Genomic DNA, 16787 nt, shown 5'->3' with positions numbered 1-16787 from the left:
AAGTAAACCCTGAGTCCTGTCAGGTGTGACTGTATGGTCTTGCCAGAAGTGATCTCTGAGTGCATAAAAAGCTGGAAATAAGCCCCAAGTACCACCAAGTGTGCCCCAAAAACAAAAAGAAGGAAGAAAGGATTATCTTTGGCCTTTATAGTTCTATTGTTCAATCCAGGAGTAGGCTCTGACAGCCACCAGGTGCAGGTGTGCCTCCACCTACCCCTCCCCAGTTAAAGTCATTATTAAAGTTATTACTCCAGTTTTGTTTTGCTTTGGGGTCACACCTGGTTCTGACTGAGCTCAGAAATCACTTTTGGTGGGAATCAGGGGACCCTGTGGGATGCCAGAGATTGAACTTGTGTTGGCTGCCTTCGAAGCAAGGACCTTACCTACTATAATATCTCTCTGGCCCCCCCTTGCTCCATTTTTAACCCTCCGAAGTTTAGCACATACACCATGTGATTCAACCACATATTAATAAACAAGGGTATGTAGTAGGAAGTAATCTCTTGGAATTAGATTGTAAACGACTACAGCAAAGTTCTCTAGTGAGTTAGAGCTTGGATAATGGAACCAGATAACCTCATTTCAAAGCCTGGGTTCACAGCTTTTCCAGATGGTGATCTTGGATAATTCACTGAGCTTTTCCAATCATATATTCCTCCCTTGCAAAATAAGAATACAAAAGTACCCACCTTACACTTTTGTAGGATTTTAATTAGATAATCCAGTTTTTATCATCATTACTACCTGTGAGCTCCTCACGATATCCTCACATATGATTAGCATCACATATGATACTAGGGGAACACTTTCTATTCATTGTAGTGCTCACAGATCTGAGATGATATCAGTCAGGATTGCACGTTATATTTGTGTGTGTGAAGAATTTTTTAAGAACTGAATTTTTTAAGTTTTAAAAATATTGTTTTGGAAGTATGATATTTTATGGAGGAATATTGGTAATGGGTAAGGTACAATACTATTGGGCATTAAATTCTTTTGTTGTTTATTTTATTTTGTGGGGGCACACCCAGTGGTGCTCAGGATATACTTCTTAAGGATCATTCCTGGCAGTGCCGGGAATTAAATGTGGTTCTGGGGATTGAGCCCTGGTTCAGCAACATGCAAGGCAAGCACCCTCCCCAATCTACTATTGCTTTGACTGAATGTATCTTAACTAAGACTAAGGTAACATGTTCAGCTGTTAAAATAATCAGATTAATATATACTAAAATTAAACCTTTTGCACTTATTAATATTACATAGTCTTTCTGGCAATTTTAGAGCAATTGATTAATGTGCTAGTTTTGGGCCAGAAAACAAAACAAATTCACAGAATTCCACTTTGCATCTCAGGAAATTGGCATCTTTTCTTAACTGATAGTTTTGTATCAGTTCCATGAGTGTTCAATTGAGCTAAGCATCAATTAAATATCCAAAAGCTGTTTTAGCATTTATTTTGTTATCTCTGGATGCCTTGTAATGGCAGCCTTTATAGTCATGCATGTTTCATTCTCTCTTTGTTATGTTTTCCAGAAGGATAACCAATTGGCTGATAGAGTAACAAATGAAAAGTAACCTGACTCCATTGACCTGTTTAACCTTGCACAGGAACCATGGAAAGGAGCAGTCATCTGCTTTGAAACAGTGGAACAGGTATGGAAGAGTTCCTTTCCTGAGTGCCTTCCTTCATTTCTGTCCTTACGGATTCCTTCACTTCTTCACATCTATTTCCAGAACAATTGAAAACAGCAAGTTGTTCCTGTTTGAGAAGAGAGTTAGAGTAATAAAACAGGTACAGTGAGTTATTGGAAAAGTTTCTATGTCTTGAGACTGCTGTTTACATAAGTACCGGTGCAATTAAGAGATAGTATCAATAACAAATAAGTCATCAGATGAGGGAAAACTATTATAAACATAAGATTAGCATTGTGTATGTGTTTGGCTTTAAGAGAAAATGTAATTTGAATAAGGAGATTCTGCCCCACTAAATAGATATCTTTGGAGACATTGACAAAGTAAAAGCCAAATGATAGAAAGTGGTTTTATTCCCCAATGAGGGCCACCAGGAGAGTTTTTGTCGTGTTTAATAATCTGATCTCCTTGAATGCATTCATTTTCTCAGCTGTGAAGGGAACCTGCTGAGAGATCTATAGTTTTATTTTATGTGTATTTTTCAGAATTCACATAAAAATGTATGTAAAGCTTCTTTTGCTTTAAAAGGAACACGTCATGGCAAAATGAAAAATATTCAGAGTAACATTTGTAGGACTGTTGGCATTAAAGTCTTTAAAATATTGTTAATATTAATCAGATTCCTACCATAATTTATAGACTGATATTTCTTACAGTTATGTCAATTATCCAAAACATAAACTTTATATGGTTTGGTAGTCATGTATGATAGCCAATGCTTTAAAGAAGTTGTATTATTAATATTATCATGTAGCAAGAAGTAATTTTAAGTTCAGAAAATTATTATGTACTCGATGATAAAAATTAAATTACTTAGTAAATTTACACAACGCCTTTTTTCTATGTTAGATAGCTTATAGGTGAGGCACTGTGAATAAAAAGACTTGAATTTTGCATAGGAACATTAAAATTCAAAAAGCAATAGGAAAAAAACTCATACAATTATATTTAATTAATTAAACAAGGTTTGGGCTATGTTATTTAAGGTTATCTAAGGAGAGGTTTAGAGAATGTTTTTGACTATTACTTTGTTGTTAGCATATTATCAAGGCATAGTATCTTGTTTTTTCATATATTAAAACTAAAAATTTTAATTTGACAATTTATTGAACTTGAAATTAATTTTCATTTATATAAATAATATCAGGGTAGTCTGACTTCTAGGTCATCAAGGAGATAGCAAAAGTAGCATTTTGTGGTTTCTTTTGGTACAAAGAGTACAATCTGGCAGTGTTTTGGTTCTTTTCTGTATCTGTATGTAGAGCTAGCCAACCACATTGACCAACCAGAGTCTGTTTTTAAATCTCTGCTTCAATACTAATTCAAATAGACTTAAAAAGTATATCTGAGTTAAGAGAGTATTTGCCAAAAGGAAATCTTTTGGTAATGGGTAAAATAGACAATAACTTGCAAGCTCTTTATAAGAGAGTCTTAATATTCCTCAATCCATTCTACAAAAAAAAGTCAAGTACTGCTTTTATGAATGCTCACTATAGAGAAAATTAGGCAAAGCAAAAGATTACTATTGCTGTACCTTACTTTCTGTTAGTTCTCTTGAATCTTCTCAACAATCTTAAAGCATCTTGACTCATTTTTTTTAACTGCTGCTTTTAGCCATACCAGAACCATCTGAATGTGTTTGGTTTGAACATTTTTTTGCTTTGTTTTGTTTTTGTTTTTGTTTTATTTAGAAGGGTTATACCCAATAGAACTCATGTTCCATTCCTGGCTCTTTGCTCAGGAGTTAACCCCAGTGGTTCTTAGGAGACCATATGTGGTGCCAGGGATTTCAGCCAGAATCTGCCACATGCAAGGCAAGTGCCTTACTCCTGGACTATGTCTCTGGCCCCTGGCATGAATATATTTATTTTATTTTCCTAAGTGTTCATTCTTAAGTTCCAAGGAGTCTCATTCAACTTAATGAAAAGTAGGTGCAGGGATGATTGTTTTAGAAAACTCCTCATATAATGAGATTATATGAGGAAGAATTTTGTTGGTGCAATCCAAAGAAGAGGTTGGCTGATAAATCATGGAGAGAGAATAATTGAGTATTCCTAGAAAACAACTTGTACCAGGGTCTCCCCTATTGAGTTACCTTATCAGATCTTAATGCTGTACTTTTTTCTTTTATCTCTCCTCCAAGGCCAACCAACATATTCCAATTTTATATTTTACAGGTCTATGCATCTGAGACATCGACCAATTACAAAAGACAAATTGAGGGAAAGGACTTTGGTCTGGCTTGGATCAGGTAGCCACTCCTCAGGTAAGTGTGAGGTAGGTTGCAGAAAGAATATGTTACAGTGGGGACCTAACATTTTCCCCAAAAGAGAGAGTTATTCATCAATAATACAGTTGTCCATTCAATGATCTCTTACCATAACACTCAAAGAGCATTTATCAAATTGGCTTAGATTACTTTTTTGACACTATATTTCAAAGTCTTAGAATTTAAATCATTTTGTTGATACATTTTTTGCATAGTGACTAGGTATCAAATATTTTAAAATCTCACAGAGACAAATAGGATAACTGTGACCCTATTCCTTATCTGCCAAATCACATAGAATTCCCTACTTTCTATCTTCTATGTTTCTATACTGTCTTGTGTGACTCATGAGAAATCTTCCAGTGGCCTTTATTACCAGGACTCTGTAGGTACCTGTGTGGGGCAAGGCATCAGTGTCCTGAGCATCAGTGCATGTGATGTCAAGGAAGGGAGGAGATGGGGCAAGAAGAAGGGATTATGCAGCTACCCAGACAACTTTAAAAGTTTCCTTTAATTGCAAATAGTCATCTGGGCTGTGATGCCAAGACAGGGTTGAGCAGATTAGAATAAGGGATGAATGACACAGACTAAGACTTGAAGTGTTTATTCCCTAGAGAAATTGTGATGGGAGAGAGATAATGTAGAGCAATAATGAAAATAAGTGCTACAATTTACTGAGTAGCCATCAGTTGTATGTATATTTGTGAGATTTATTTATTTTGCAGTAGGCAAAAATTAGTAATTCCCTCTCTTTTGTCCTTCCATGAACTGGGGAGTTAGTACCTATTTACCTCTGGATTCCAGGGACTCCACTTTCTTTTTTTTTTTTAATCATTTTTTTTATTAGTGAAACCATGAGGTACATTTATAGACTTATAAATTTTTGTGCTTGGGTTTCAGTTATACAATGATCAAGTACCCATCCCTCCACCAGTGCCCATCCTCCCCCACCACGGGTCCTAGCATCCCTCCCATCCCCCATCCCCCCACCCCTGTCCCACCCTGCCGCTGTGGCAGGGCATTCCCCCTTGTTCTCTCTCTCTTCTTTTGGGTACTGTGTTTTGTCAGAGAGGCATTGAGTGGCAATCATGTTTGGTCTATAGACTACTTTTAGCATGTCTCTCCCACCCTGGGAGGGTCTTCACAACACCCTTTATTTGGTGCTCTCTTCTCTATCTGAGCTTCCTTTTCACCTAGCACATGTGACTCCACTTTCTAAGGTGGCCAATTGAGGAGGGAAAAATGCATCCATGCCATCCATTCTTAAATAGTCCTTTTTTGGTTTGAGTGCCTTCAGGACTGTAGAATTTTTGCTTTATGTCTGACTCTCTGAAGTACTGACTTCTTGTTTTTTGAGTAACTATAGGCTCATAAAGACATCCTGGAGTTCTGTACACTGTTCTTTTTAAATTAATGTTTTATAACAGCTTAAATAACATGGTTATATTAGTGTTAATGTTTATGGTACTGATGCATAAAATTACTGCACCCAAACACCACCAAAGGGCCGAAGAACCTCCACTGCTGTCCTTGAGTCATATCTAATCCGCTTCTTAATCCCCTGCTCCTCTCCTGCCACTACATGGGAATCAGAGTTTTGAAACCCAAGGCCAAAGGTTTTTGTCATTGTTCAATACTGTCTTTCCTCTTATTTGCCTCTATAAACCACATATGAATGAGACCATTTGGTATTTATCCTTTCTCTCTGTCACTTCATGGAATATGATACCTTCCAGTTTCATCCACAGTGCTGTAAACTGCATAATTTCATCTTTTCTTATAGCTGCATAGTACTCCATTCTGTATACATACCACAATTTCTTTATCCGCTCATCTGTCATTGGACATTTGGGTAGCTTCCGTATTCTGGCTATTATACTATATTCTGTACCATATTCTGGCAGCAATGAACATAGATGCACATTTTTGAATTAATGCTTTTTGTATTGGGGGGTAGATGCCATGAAATGGAAATGCTGGGTATTATGGATAGTTTATTCTTAATTTTAGAAGAATCTCCATATAATTTTCCATAAAAACTGAACCAGACCACATTCCCACCATTAGTAAACGAGAGTTTCTTTTTTCACCACATCCCTGCCAAAACTGCTTCCAGTCTATTTTTCTTATGTCATTCTCTCTGGCCTGAGATGATTTGCATTTCACTGATAATAAGTGGTGATGAACACTTTTATATGCATTCTGGCCATCCGTGTGTCTTCTTTAGGAAAGTATTTATCTCCTATCCTTATTTCTAAAATGGGAGTATTGTTCATTTATTTATTTTTATTGAATAACCATGAATTTCAAAGTTATAAAGATATCTTTATGGTTGAGTTTCAGGTATACAGCGTTTCAACACCAATCCCTTAAGTAGTGGGGAATTAGTGGTTTTTGTGGTTGAGATTTTTCATGTTGTTCTTAATTGAATTCTTAGAAGCATAATTTATGCGCTCAATGCCACATATACAGGTCTCATGCTTGTTAGACCACCTTTCCTACCAGGTGTGGGTTCCATATTAACAACTGTGTTGTGACGGGCATTCACTTTCATTGCAGGGATTGTGCTCAGTCTATGTAGAGACACTGGGAGTTGAATCTGTGTCATTTACCTTTGCAACACAGGTGCTCTAAGCCATATTCTATCCTTCAGATTTTTGCCCCCAACTGTTCTTACTTGGCAAATTCCTAAGAACCTGAAGAGTCAACAAAAAGCTTCCTTCTAACTTAGGGTAGCATAGTTCTTTCTGGATGGACCACAGAAGAAGGAACTACTTGAGACAATGGTGGCAGGAAGTGGACATTCCTGTGGAGGGTGTGGTGATGAAACACTGTATGCATGAAATCCTACAATTAACATTATTGTCAGTCATGGTGACCCAAATAAAAATATTTTTTAAGAAAGAATTTGAGGTACCAAAATAAAATATTCATCTTTTATTAAAGAGAGAAAAAATTTCTAGTTCAGGCACAGAACTCTTTTATATTATGGGGCATTCTCATTCCACAGTTGCAGAGAAACTGTAGCACTATAGCACTGTCCTCCCATTATTCATCGATTTGCTTGAATGGGTACCAGTAACATCTCCATTCTGAGACTTGTTGTTACTTTGTTTGGCATACATCATGGGTAGCTTGTCAGGCTTTGCCGTGCAGGTGAGATACTCTTGGTAGCTTGCTGGGCTCTCCAAGAGGGACGGAGAACTTGAACCTGGGTCAACCGCATGCAAGGCAAATGCCCTACCCACTGTGCTATTGCTCCAGCAAACTGCAACCAGATGAAACTAGGACCATTTCTGACACTTTAAAAAAGTACTTGCTTTGGTTTATTTATTTTTTATTTTTTTCATGTTCATTTTATGGTTTATTTTTCGCATGGTTATATTTTTCTTTTTGTTGTTGTTGTTGTCACATACATTTTCATTTTTTTGTTTATTGAGCCACATCTATTAATTCTTGGGACATACTCTTGGGTGCTTAGGGAACCATAATGGAATATCAGGTATTAAATTCAGGTGGAAAACGTTCTTGCCCTAGCAATTAGTAGACCAATGGAATAAAATTAAGTTGATAATTTTTATTTCTGACTAGATTTGGAGAACACACACAAAAATATGCAAATACCAATCCCAAAAATCTGCATATGTCAGATGTGTGAGAATTGGTTCCAAACAGTTCAAAATTAGCTGTTTAATTAAATAATATTGTGCTGCCATTTACTTAAGACACATTCCATTACCTTAGTTGCCTGTAGACTTTAATACCCTAACTCGAAGTTTTAATTTTCATTCTTTTAACCATTTACTCCTCTCCTTTAGTAACTGGGAAAAAAATGTACTACAAGTTGTCATACTACAAAAGGTCAAAATGACCTAAATTCCCTTTCAAAGTTGGGGTTCACAGTGTTGGCACGGATGTGGCGAGAAAGGGACCCTCTTTCTCTGCTAGTGGGAATGCCGACTGGTTCAACCCTTTTGGAAAACAGTATGAACAATTCTCAAATAATTAGAAATTGAGCACCCATTTGACCCAGCAATACCACTCCTGGGAATATATCCCAGAGAGGCAAAAAAGTATAGTCAAAATGACATCTGCATTTGTATGTTCATTGCTGCACTGTTCACAAAAGCCAAAATCTGGAAAAAACCCGAGTGCCCGAGAACAGATGACTGGTTAAAGAAACTCTGGTACATCTACACAATGGAATACTATGCAGCAGTTAGAAAGGATGAAGTCATGAAATTTGCAAACAAGTGGTACTACATATCATGCTAAGTAAAATGAGTCAGAAAGAGAGAGAGAGACAGACATAGAAAGACTGCACTCATCTGGGGAATATAAAGTAACAGAATGGGAGATGAACACCGAAGAATAGTTGAGATTAGTACCAGGAAGACTGTTCCATGGCTTGGAAGCTGGTAGCACATGCTGGGGGTAAACGCAGCTCAGATAGAGAAGGGAACGCCAAGTAAAGGGTGTTCGGAGGACTCGCTCAGGATGCAGGATGTGTGCTGAAAGTAGACTATAGACCGAACACAATGGCCACTCACTACCTCTATTGCAAACCACAACACCCTAAAGGAAAGAGAGAGAAAAGGGGAATGACCTGCCACAAAGGCGGGGTGGGGTGGGGCGGTTGAGGGGTGGGAGGCAACTGGGTTCATTGGTGGTGGAGAATGGGCACTCGCGGAGGGATGGGTACTTGATCATTGTATAGCTGACTCAAATACGAAAGTTTGTAAGTCTACAACTGTACCTCATGGTGTCTCACTAATAAAACAATAAAATAAAATAGAAAAAAAGTTGTGGTTCAGTATGAATTAATCTTCATGACTATTTCTCCTCTTTGATTTTGTAGTTTGAAAAAATGGCCCGTAACATACCTCACCAAAGACAGCGGACTTTGTCAACATCTGGGGAAGCTTTGTATGAAATCCTTGGTCTGCATAAAGGAGCAACAAATGAAGAAATTAAAAAAACCTATAGGTATGGAAGTTTAGTGATGACATTTCCCGACAATGCTGACAATTCTAATAGTTACTTTGAAATAGGCATATGCCTACAATTAAATACATACGCTTTTTTTTTTTTGCTTTTTGGGTCACACCCGATGATGCACAGGGGTTACTCCTGGCTCTACACTCAGGAATTGCCCCTGGCGGTGTTCAGGGGACCATATGGGATGCTGGGAATCGAACCCGGGTCGGTCGCATGCAAGGCAAATGCCCTACCCGCTGTGCTATTGCTCCAGCCCCCCAAGACATACGCTTCTTACCAACAGCAGTGAATGGGAGTTTGAACCTTGCATTCTCTGGTTTGTCTTTAGTAGATTGTTAGAAATAAGGTACAACTTTGATTTTATTAAAGAATAATCTGTGGATGCCAGAAAAGTATTGAAGTATTGTGTGCGTGTGTATATGAGACAGAGAGAAAGAGAGAGAGATCAATGTGAATAAATGACCAAGAGTTATGATTTAATTCATATGACATAACATCACTGAGTCTGTAGAAGAATTTTGAAAAAAGAGAGCTTCATACAATTGTTATATTATACACTTTATTTTTTTATTTCAATTTTCTTTTATATCTGATGCAATTCTAAATTAGCTATGGGGGATGTAGAAATGCCATTTTATAAAAAATCTGTAAGGAATTTAAAAATTGAATACAAAATTTATGTATTATAGAAAATTTGAAAATTAATAATATAATAGGATTTATTCTACCTCTAATAAGAATGAGAATTCATATTTTGCCTCCTTTTAGTCTCATTTTTTTCTCTAGATGTTTTTAAACAAAGTTTAATTAACCCATTCTTTTCCTTTTTAACAAAAGTCAATTACAAAAACATATTGATGTTGTCAAATAATCGGAATTTTTACAACTAGTCCATGACTTTCCTGTCATTTCTTTTTGTGTTACTATTTACTTGTAAGGTCTAACTTTCCCTTTTGCAGCAGAGGATAGGGAGGGTTTGGCCTATAGCTAGTGGTTTTCAGAAGCACACCTAGTTCTGTGCTTGGGAGTCACTTCTGGCAATGTTCAGGGGACCACATGCAGTGCTGCGGATCAAACCAGGGTAAGTCATATGCAGGGCAAGCACCTTACCTTCTCTACTACTGGTCTGCAGTTTCTTTATGTTTAATTAATGCTCTTGTGCAGAAATTATGATAATATTTCAAATTATTTTTTTATTTATTTTGGTTTGGGGTTCATACTCAGCTGTGCTCAGGGCTTACTTCTGGTTCTGCACCCAGGAATAAGTCCTGGCAGACTTAGGAAACCATATCAAGTGCCAAGGATCCAAATTGGGTCAGCTGTGTGCAAGGCAAATTCCCTGTTCACTGTGCTATTTCTCTGGCCCCCAAGTTTCCATATTTTTTGAGGAAAAAAAATATCTTTAAAGGGAATTGAGTCAAACTATAAACATATTTTTAAAATTTTAATCAGCTAGTAATTTGGCTTGAATTAAAATTTTTTAAGTTAAGCTGTTTTTGTTTGATGTGATATAAATAAGCTAAATTTGTTAGTTATTTATGGCTTTTGTTTTTACCTATTAGATAAAAATCAATCAACATAGAAAGCATTAACGCATATTTTCTAATATATTTATGGTTTTTCTTTTATATTGCTGACCCATTTGTGAGAAATGAAGATAGTAGTTGAATATAACTTTTCCCAAATCAGTACCCCTAACAAAAATTTATTGAACACCCCATATTTTACCTACTGACATTCCTTGACTTTGGATTGAGCCCTTCACCATGTGGTAAGTTGTGGGACATGGAATGGCTTTAAGAAGCACAACTAAAGGGTAAAGGACAGTAGTTAAAATTGCTGTGTAGATCAAAAACTTCTGTGAAAACAGTAAATTTTTATCAAAGGCAATGAAGCTTTTATTTATATTTTACAGAAACTGATTGGGATTGGGTTGTCAGGGCTTACTCCTGGCTCCGTGCACAGGGATCACTCCTGGTGCTGCTCAGGGGATCGTATTCATTTTCTGGGGATTGAATAGGAGTTGGTAGCATACAAGGCAAGAGCCTAAACCTCTAAACTCTCTCTCCAGGGATAGGGCTTCTGGTTGAGACACTATGCGAGGGTGAGACTTGTGAAACAAAGAAATTTCATTAAAAGATTAGCACCTACAAAGTGCCTCCCTCAAAAATGAGTGGGAAAGTGATTTTCTAGCTACTGAATAAGTTTTGCCACTTTACAAATGTGACTTTTAATCACCTTTATTAATTTTGTAAGCTAGACTTTCAGGTCATATCCTAATGAAGACACTAATTACGCTTAGGTATTTACAAGTTTAATAATCATAGCCCTGTCTTTTCATGTAATCAGTGTCTTCCTATTAATTTTGTTTTAATGTCACACAAATAATTATTTTTTCAGTTGATTAAGGTACTAGTATTCTGCCAAAAGCATTTGCGCCTGTCTAAATTGCACATTTGTATTCTGCAGGTTATTAAAAATGTATGATCAGGATGAAATTCCACTGGGAGTATTATTCTTATATTCAGGGATCCAGATCAAATCAGTCACAATGTAGTGAGCTAAAAGTCAGTGAAATTTTATATAATTAAAATTATTAAAATTATTAAATCACACCCTTCTTGATCTTTATTTATAATTTCTATTGTGCTCTTGAAAATAAGACTAAGTTGCAAGATTTCTCTCTGGTATTTTAGCTATTAGATCACACATTCACCTGATTAAAATGACCAAAAACGTTAGTTTCTCTTTATATCTTATATTTCTGAGATTCTCTCTCCCATGAAGACAATTGATTATGTATCTTTTTTTTTGAGAACTCTCATATCTACTAATGGGGCTAGAGAGATAGTACAATGCGTAAGGCACTTGTCTTGCATGTGGCCCACCTGGGTTTGATTTCCAGCATCCCATATGGTCCCCTAGGCACCTAAAGAAGTGATTCCTGAGTGCAGAGCTAGGAGAAACCCCTGAGCATCTCTGGATATGACCCAAAATTTAAAAATAAAGGAAAGAAATTGAAAAAGAAAGAAAATCTCATGGATACCTAAGCATACACAGAGACCTTCTAATCTGGACAAAATAGTATAGGCTTGTATTTCCCTGCTCCTTACTGCTAAGCATGTTTGAGATAACACAGACAAAAGAGAATAGAGGAATTAGGAGGAATAGAGGTAATAAGTTGGTTTGAGACTATAGGCTTCAAGGAACAGTATAGTGGCAGAGTATCTTATAACTGGCCACCAAAGAGAAGGCAATCCAGATATACATGCTCCCTTGATATACTTTACATGCTAGCAATGGAAGACCACCAAGTAGTCTTAATCTTTTTCCAAGTTGATCTGGAGTCTTACCAAGAACTATAGACAGGTCTAACAGGAATAATTCAATTGACTGAATGTCCACCTAACAATACCTAGCCAGAGGACTTTCTCAACAGTCTGAGAATCCTCTTTTACCCCGAGATCCCTCTTGAAGGAAGACATTAACAAAGGAGAACTTTTTAAAAAAAAATTTTATTGAATCACCATGAGATAATTACAAGCTTTCATGTTTGGGTTACAATCACACAATGATCAAACATCCATCCCTCCACCAGTGCACATTCCCTACGACCAATATCCCCAGTATACCACCCTTTTCCCACCCTACTTCTGCCTCCATGGCAGACAATATTCCCTATACTCTCTACTTTTGGGCATTATGGTTTGCAATACAGACCCTGAGAGGTTATCATGTTTGGTCCTTTATCTACTTTCTGCACACATCTTCCATCCTGACCAGTTCCTCAAGCTATCATTTTCTTAGTGATCCCTTCTCTATTCCAGCTGCCTTCTCCCCTTTGCCCATGAGGCACCCTTCCAGCTACAGAGCAATCTTTCTGTCCTGTGTATCTACTATCCTTAGGTGTCAGCCTCATGTTATGTTGTTTTATACTCCACAAATGAGTGCAGTCCTTCTATGTCTGTCCCTCTCTTTTTGACTCATTTCACTTAGCATGATACTCTTCATATCCATGCATTTATAAGCAAATTTTGTGACTTCATCTCTCCTAAGAGCTGCATAGTATTCTATTGTGTAGATGTACCAAAATTTCTTTAACCAGTCATCTGTTGGGTTGTTTCCATATTTTGGCTATTGTGAACAGTGCTGCAATGAACATAGAGGTACAGATATCATTTCTACTGTGCTTTTTTACATCCCTGGGATATATTCAGAGAAGTGGTATTGTGGGGTCATATGGAAGCTCAATTTCTAGTTTTTGAAGGACTGTCCATATTGTTTTCCAGAAAGGCTGGGCTAGTGGGCATTCCCACCAACAGTGAAAGAGTGTCCCTTTTTTCTCACATCCACGCCAGCACTAGTTGCTTTTGTTCTTTTGAATGTGTGCCAGTCTCTGTGTTGTGAAATGATATCTCATTGTTGTTTTGATTTGCAGCTCCCTGATGGTTAGTGATGTGGAGCATTTTTTCATGTGCCTTTTGGCCATTTTTTTTGAGGAAACTTCTATTCACTTCTTCTCCCCCTTTTTTGATGAGGTTGGAGGTTTTTTTGTTGTACAATTCTATTAGTGTCTTGTTTATCCTGGATCATTAATCAAAGGGGAACCTTTTTTTAATTAATGAGACATCATGAGGTACAGTTGCAGACTTACAAATTTTTGTGCTTGGGTTTCAATTATACAATGATCAAATACCCATCCCTCCACCAGTGCCCATTTCCCACCACCACGGATCCCAGTATCCCTCCCACCCCCATCCCCCCATCTCACCCTGCCTCTGTGGCAGGGCATTCCCATTTTCTCTCTCTCTCTCTCTCTCTCTCTCTCTCTCTCTCTCTCTCTCTTATTGGGTGTTGTGATTTGCAAAAGAGGCAATGGGTGACAATCATGTTTGGTCTATAGTCTACTTTCAGCATGCTTCTCCCATCCTGGGAGGATCCTCCCAACACCTTTATTTGGTGTTCCCTTCTCTATCTGAGCTCCCTTTTCCGCTAGCATGTGTGGTTGGCCTCCAAGCCACAGAGTAAAAATCCTGGTACTAATCTCGACCGGGGCTGGAGAGATAGCACAGCGGTAGGGTGTTTGCCTTGCACGCAACCAACATGGCCGACCCGAGTTCGATTCCTCCGCCCCTGTCGGAGAGCCAGGCAAGCTACCGAGAGTATCTCGCCCACACGGCAGAGCCTGGCAAGCCACCCATGATGTATTCGATATGCCAAACACAGTAACAACAAAATCTCCAATGGAGACGTTACCGGGCCCGCTCGAGCAAATGAATGAACAACGGGAGGGCCTTTACCTTACCTTACCTTAATCTCGACCATTCTTGGGTGTTAGTCTCCTATTTTGTTACTTTATGTTCCCCAGATGAATGCAATCTTTCTATGTCTATTCCTTTCTTTCTGAGTCATTTTACTTAAAATGATACTTTCCATGTAGTACCACTTGTATGTAAATTTCATGACTTAGTCTTTTCTAATAGCTACATAGTACTCCATTGTGTAAATGTACCAAAGTTTCTTTAACCAGTCATCTGTTCTTGGGTACTCAGGTTTTTTTCAGATTCTGACTATTGTAAAGAGTGCTGCAATGAACAAACAAGTGCCTGTGTCACTTCGACTATACTTTTTTGCCTCTCTGGGATATATTCCCAGTAGTGGTATTTCAAAGGGGAACCCTTTAAGGTTTTTTTATGAGTCAATATGAATGACAAAGTTATTCATGATTGCATTTCAAGCATACAATGTACCAACACCAATACCTTCACCAATGTCCACTTCCCTCCATCAATGTTCCCAGCTCCCCTCCCACCACAAGGGGGATTCTATCCTTTAAAGCACCCAGCCCAGATTGCTATTTGTCCATATTCCAGCATCCTGGATGTTCCCAATCCCTACCTAAACTCATTAAACAAATCAGTCTGAGAATTTCTATTGACTTCCTCAACAAGTTGGTAGTTGAGTCAGGAGCCAGAACAAATAGACTAACACATGGCCAATGTTCTGGAAATTACATGATCACTGGAACATGATCACTAAAACAAGCCTAGGAAAGCAGTATGCTGAGCTCAGAGTGACTGCTCACTCAAAGTTTGAATAGGATCCAGAGTTTCCTAGCATAATAGCCCAGGCGTCTAGATCAAAACGACTTATTATGTAATGAGGATGGGGGATGGCTCAGTGGCAAAAAGCAACTTGCAAACGTGAGACTGCGAGCTTGATTTTCAGTCCTGCTCAGACGTGCCGAGTCCGGTCTTATGAGCTCTGCTGTTTTTAAGCCCCAGCACCACAACAGCGTATAATCTGTGGTGCCCTGCAAACGAGGTATGTATGTGAGCGAGCACTCTAGTCAAGTGTGCAATTAACAGACACTCTAACCAGAATGTGCATGAGCAAGATAACTGAAGGAGTGAAACCCCCAGAAAGATGTGTGTGAGTCCCACAATTTATAGTGAACAAATGGAAAAGGAAGAAGGAAATCTTATCATACAAAGAATCAAAATGATTACAACTTAAACGAGAAAACTGACTGCAACACTGAAATTAACCAGACACTAGCATTTTCTGACAAGTATGGTTAACCAGCCCTCATAAAGGATTGAATTTGTAGGATTGGAAAGATAATACAGAGAGAAAGCACTTGACTTGCATGAGGCTGTGGCTGAGACCCTGCTTCAAATCCCTGGCACCTGTGACTCACTCAGCACCATCAAATGTGGCCCCTGATTGCCACTTGGTGTGTCTCCCACAAAAAGATAAATTCAATAAGAAGTTGCACACTCGACTGAAACAATTTTTTCAAAGAGTAGAAATATTAGCAAAGAAATAAAAATTATAGAAATCAGATGAAAATGACAATTCACTATATGTTTTTTAGTAGAGTGGAGAAGATGGAGCATAGAAGAGCAGATCAAAAAGAAATAAAATCGGTGAAGAGCACATCACAAAGAAATAAAAATTATTTAAATGATGGAGAGGATAGAAATTAACAACTCATTATGAATTTTTTTAGTATAGTGGAGAAGATAGAGGATAGAATCAATGAAGTGAAGAAAAGATCAACAGAATTTACTCAATGAACAGCAGAGAGAAAATAAACTGAAAACAAAGAGAGTTCCAGGAATCTGCAAGACTGTGACAAAAGACTCCATCTTTATAGCTTTGGAGACTAAAAGGGAAGATAAAGAGAGTGGAACTGTGAAACCATTCGAAGAAATAAGAATTGAAAGATTCCTAATATGGAAAAAAAGAAAAGAAAAAAAATAAACAAGAAGTTCAACAAATCCCAAATAGGATGAATTTAAAGAAATCTGTACCAAGATGCATCATAATTAAATTTCTGAAAAGTGAAAACATATATAATTTAAAAAGTAGAGTAAGAACACACTACTTATAGGAGACAAGTTTCTCATGGGAAGCAATAGACCCTGGATGAAGGGACACTACCGTTCAATGCTGAAAGAAAAAAGTGATTAGCATATCTGGTGAAATTATATCTTATGATTTATAGGGAAATAACATTTTCAGATGAAAGGCAACTTCAGGAGTAAATAAACAGTAGATGTATACTTTAAGAAAGGCTTAAAGAAGGTATTCTTCAAAGGAAAGTAAAAGATTAAGAAATTTGTGGGGGAAGTGGTAAAAGTCAGTGTAGGATTAAGGTTCATATCTTGCACGAGCCTCGTCCTAGTTTAATACCAGGCATCTCCTATTGTGAGGCTAGTGTGAGGTAACTGTGAGGCTCTGGTGACTCATAACTACCTCTGCAGTGGATCTTGATAGTTCCTGCACCTCAGGGCCCAAGCACCATCTTATCTTCAGTCATTGG

General features: G+C 37.7%; 1 protein-coding gene across 1 annotated transcript in view; it reads left to right on the top strand.

The window, feature by feature from the left end:
• Positions 1-8828: 8828 nt before the first annotated feature.
• The window catches only part of DNAJC5B (DnaJ heat shock protein family (Hsp40) member C5 beta), a 51485-nt gene continuing 43526 nt past the window's right edge, over positions 8829-16787 (top strand). Inside the window, exon 1 of the mRNA XM_056113238.1 lies at positions 8829-8947. Within this exon, the coding sequence (XP_055969213.1) occupies positions 8829-8947 (119 nt within the window). The remainder of the gene's footprint in view (positions 8948-16787) is intronic.

The sequence above is a fragment of the Sorex fumeus genome, unplaced genomic scaffold (genome assembly GCF_029834395.1).
Source record: "Sorex fumeus unplaced genomic scaffold, SorFum_2.1 ptg000002l, whole genome shotgun sequence".
Taxonomy (NCBI): domain Eukaryota; kingdom Metazoa; phylum Chordata; class Mammalia; order Eulipotyphla; family Soricidae; genus Sorex; species Sorex fumeus.
The sequence above is the reverse complement of the archived record's forward strand: the minus strand, read 5'-3'. Positions and strand labels throughout refer to the sequence as shown.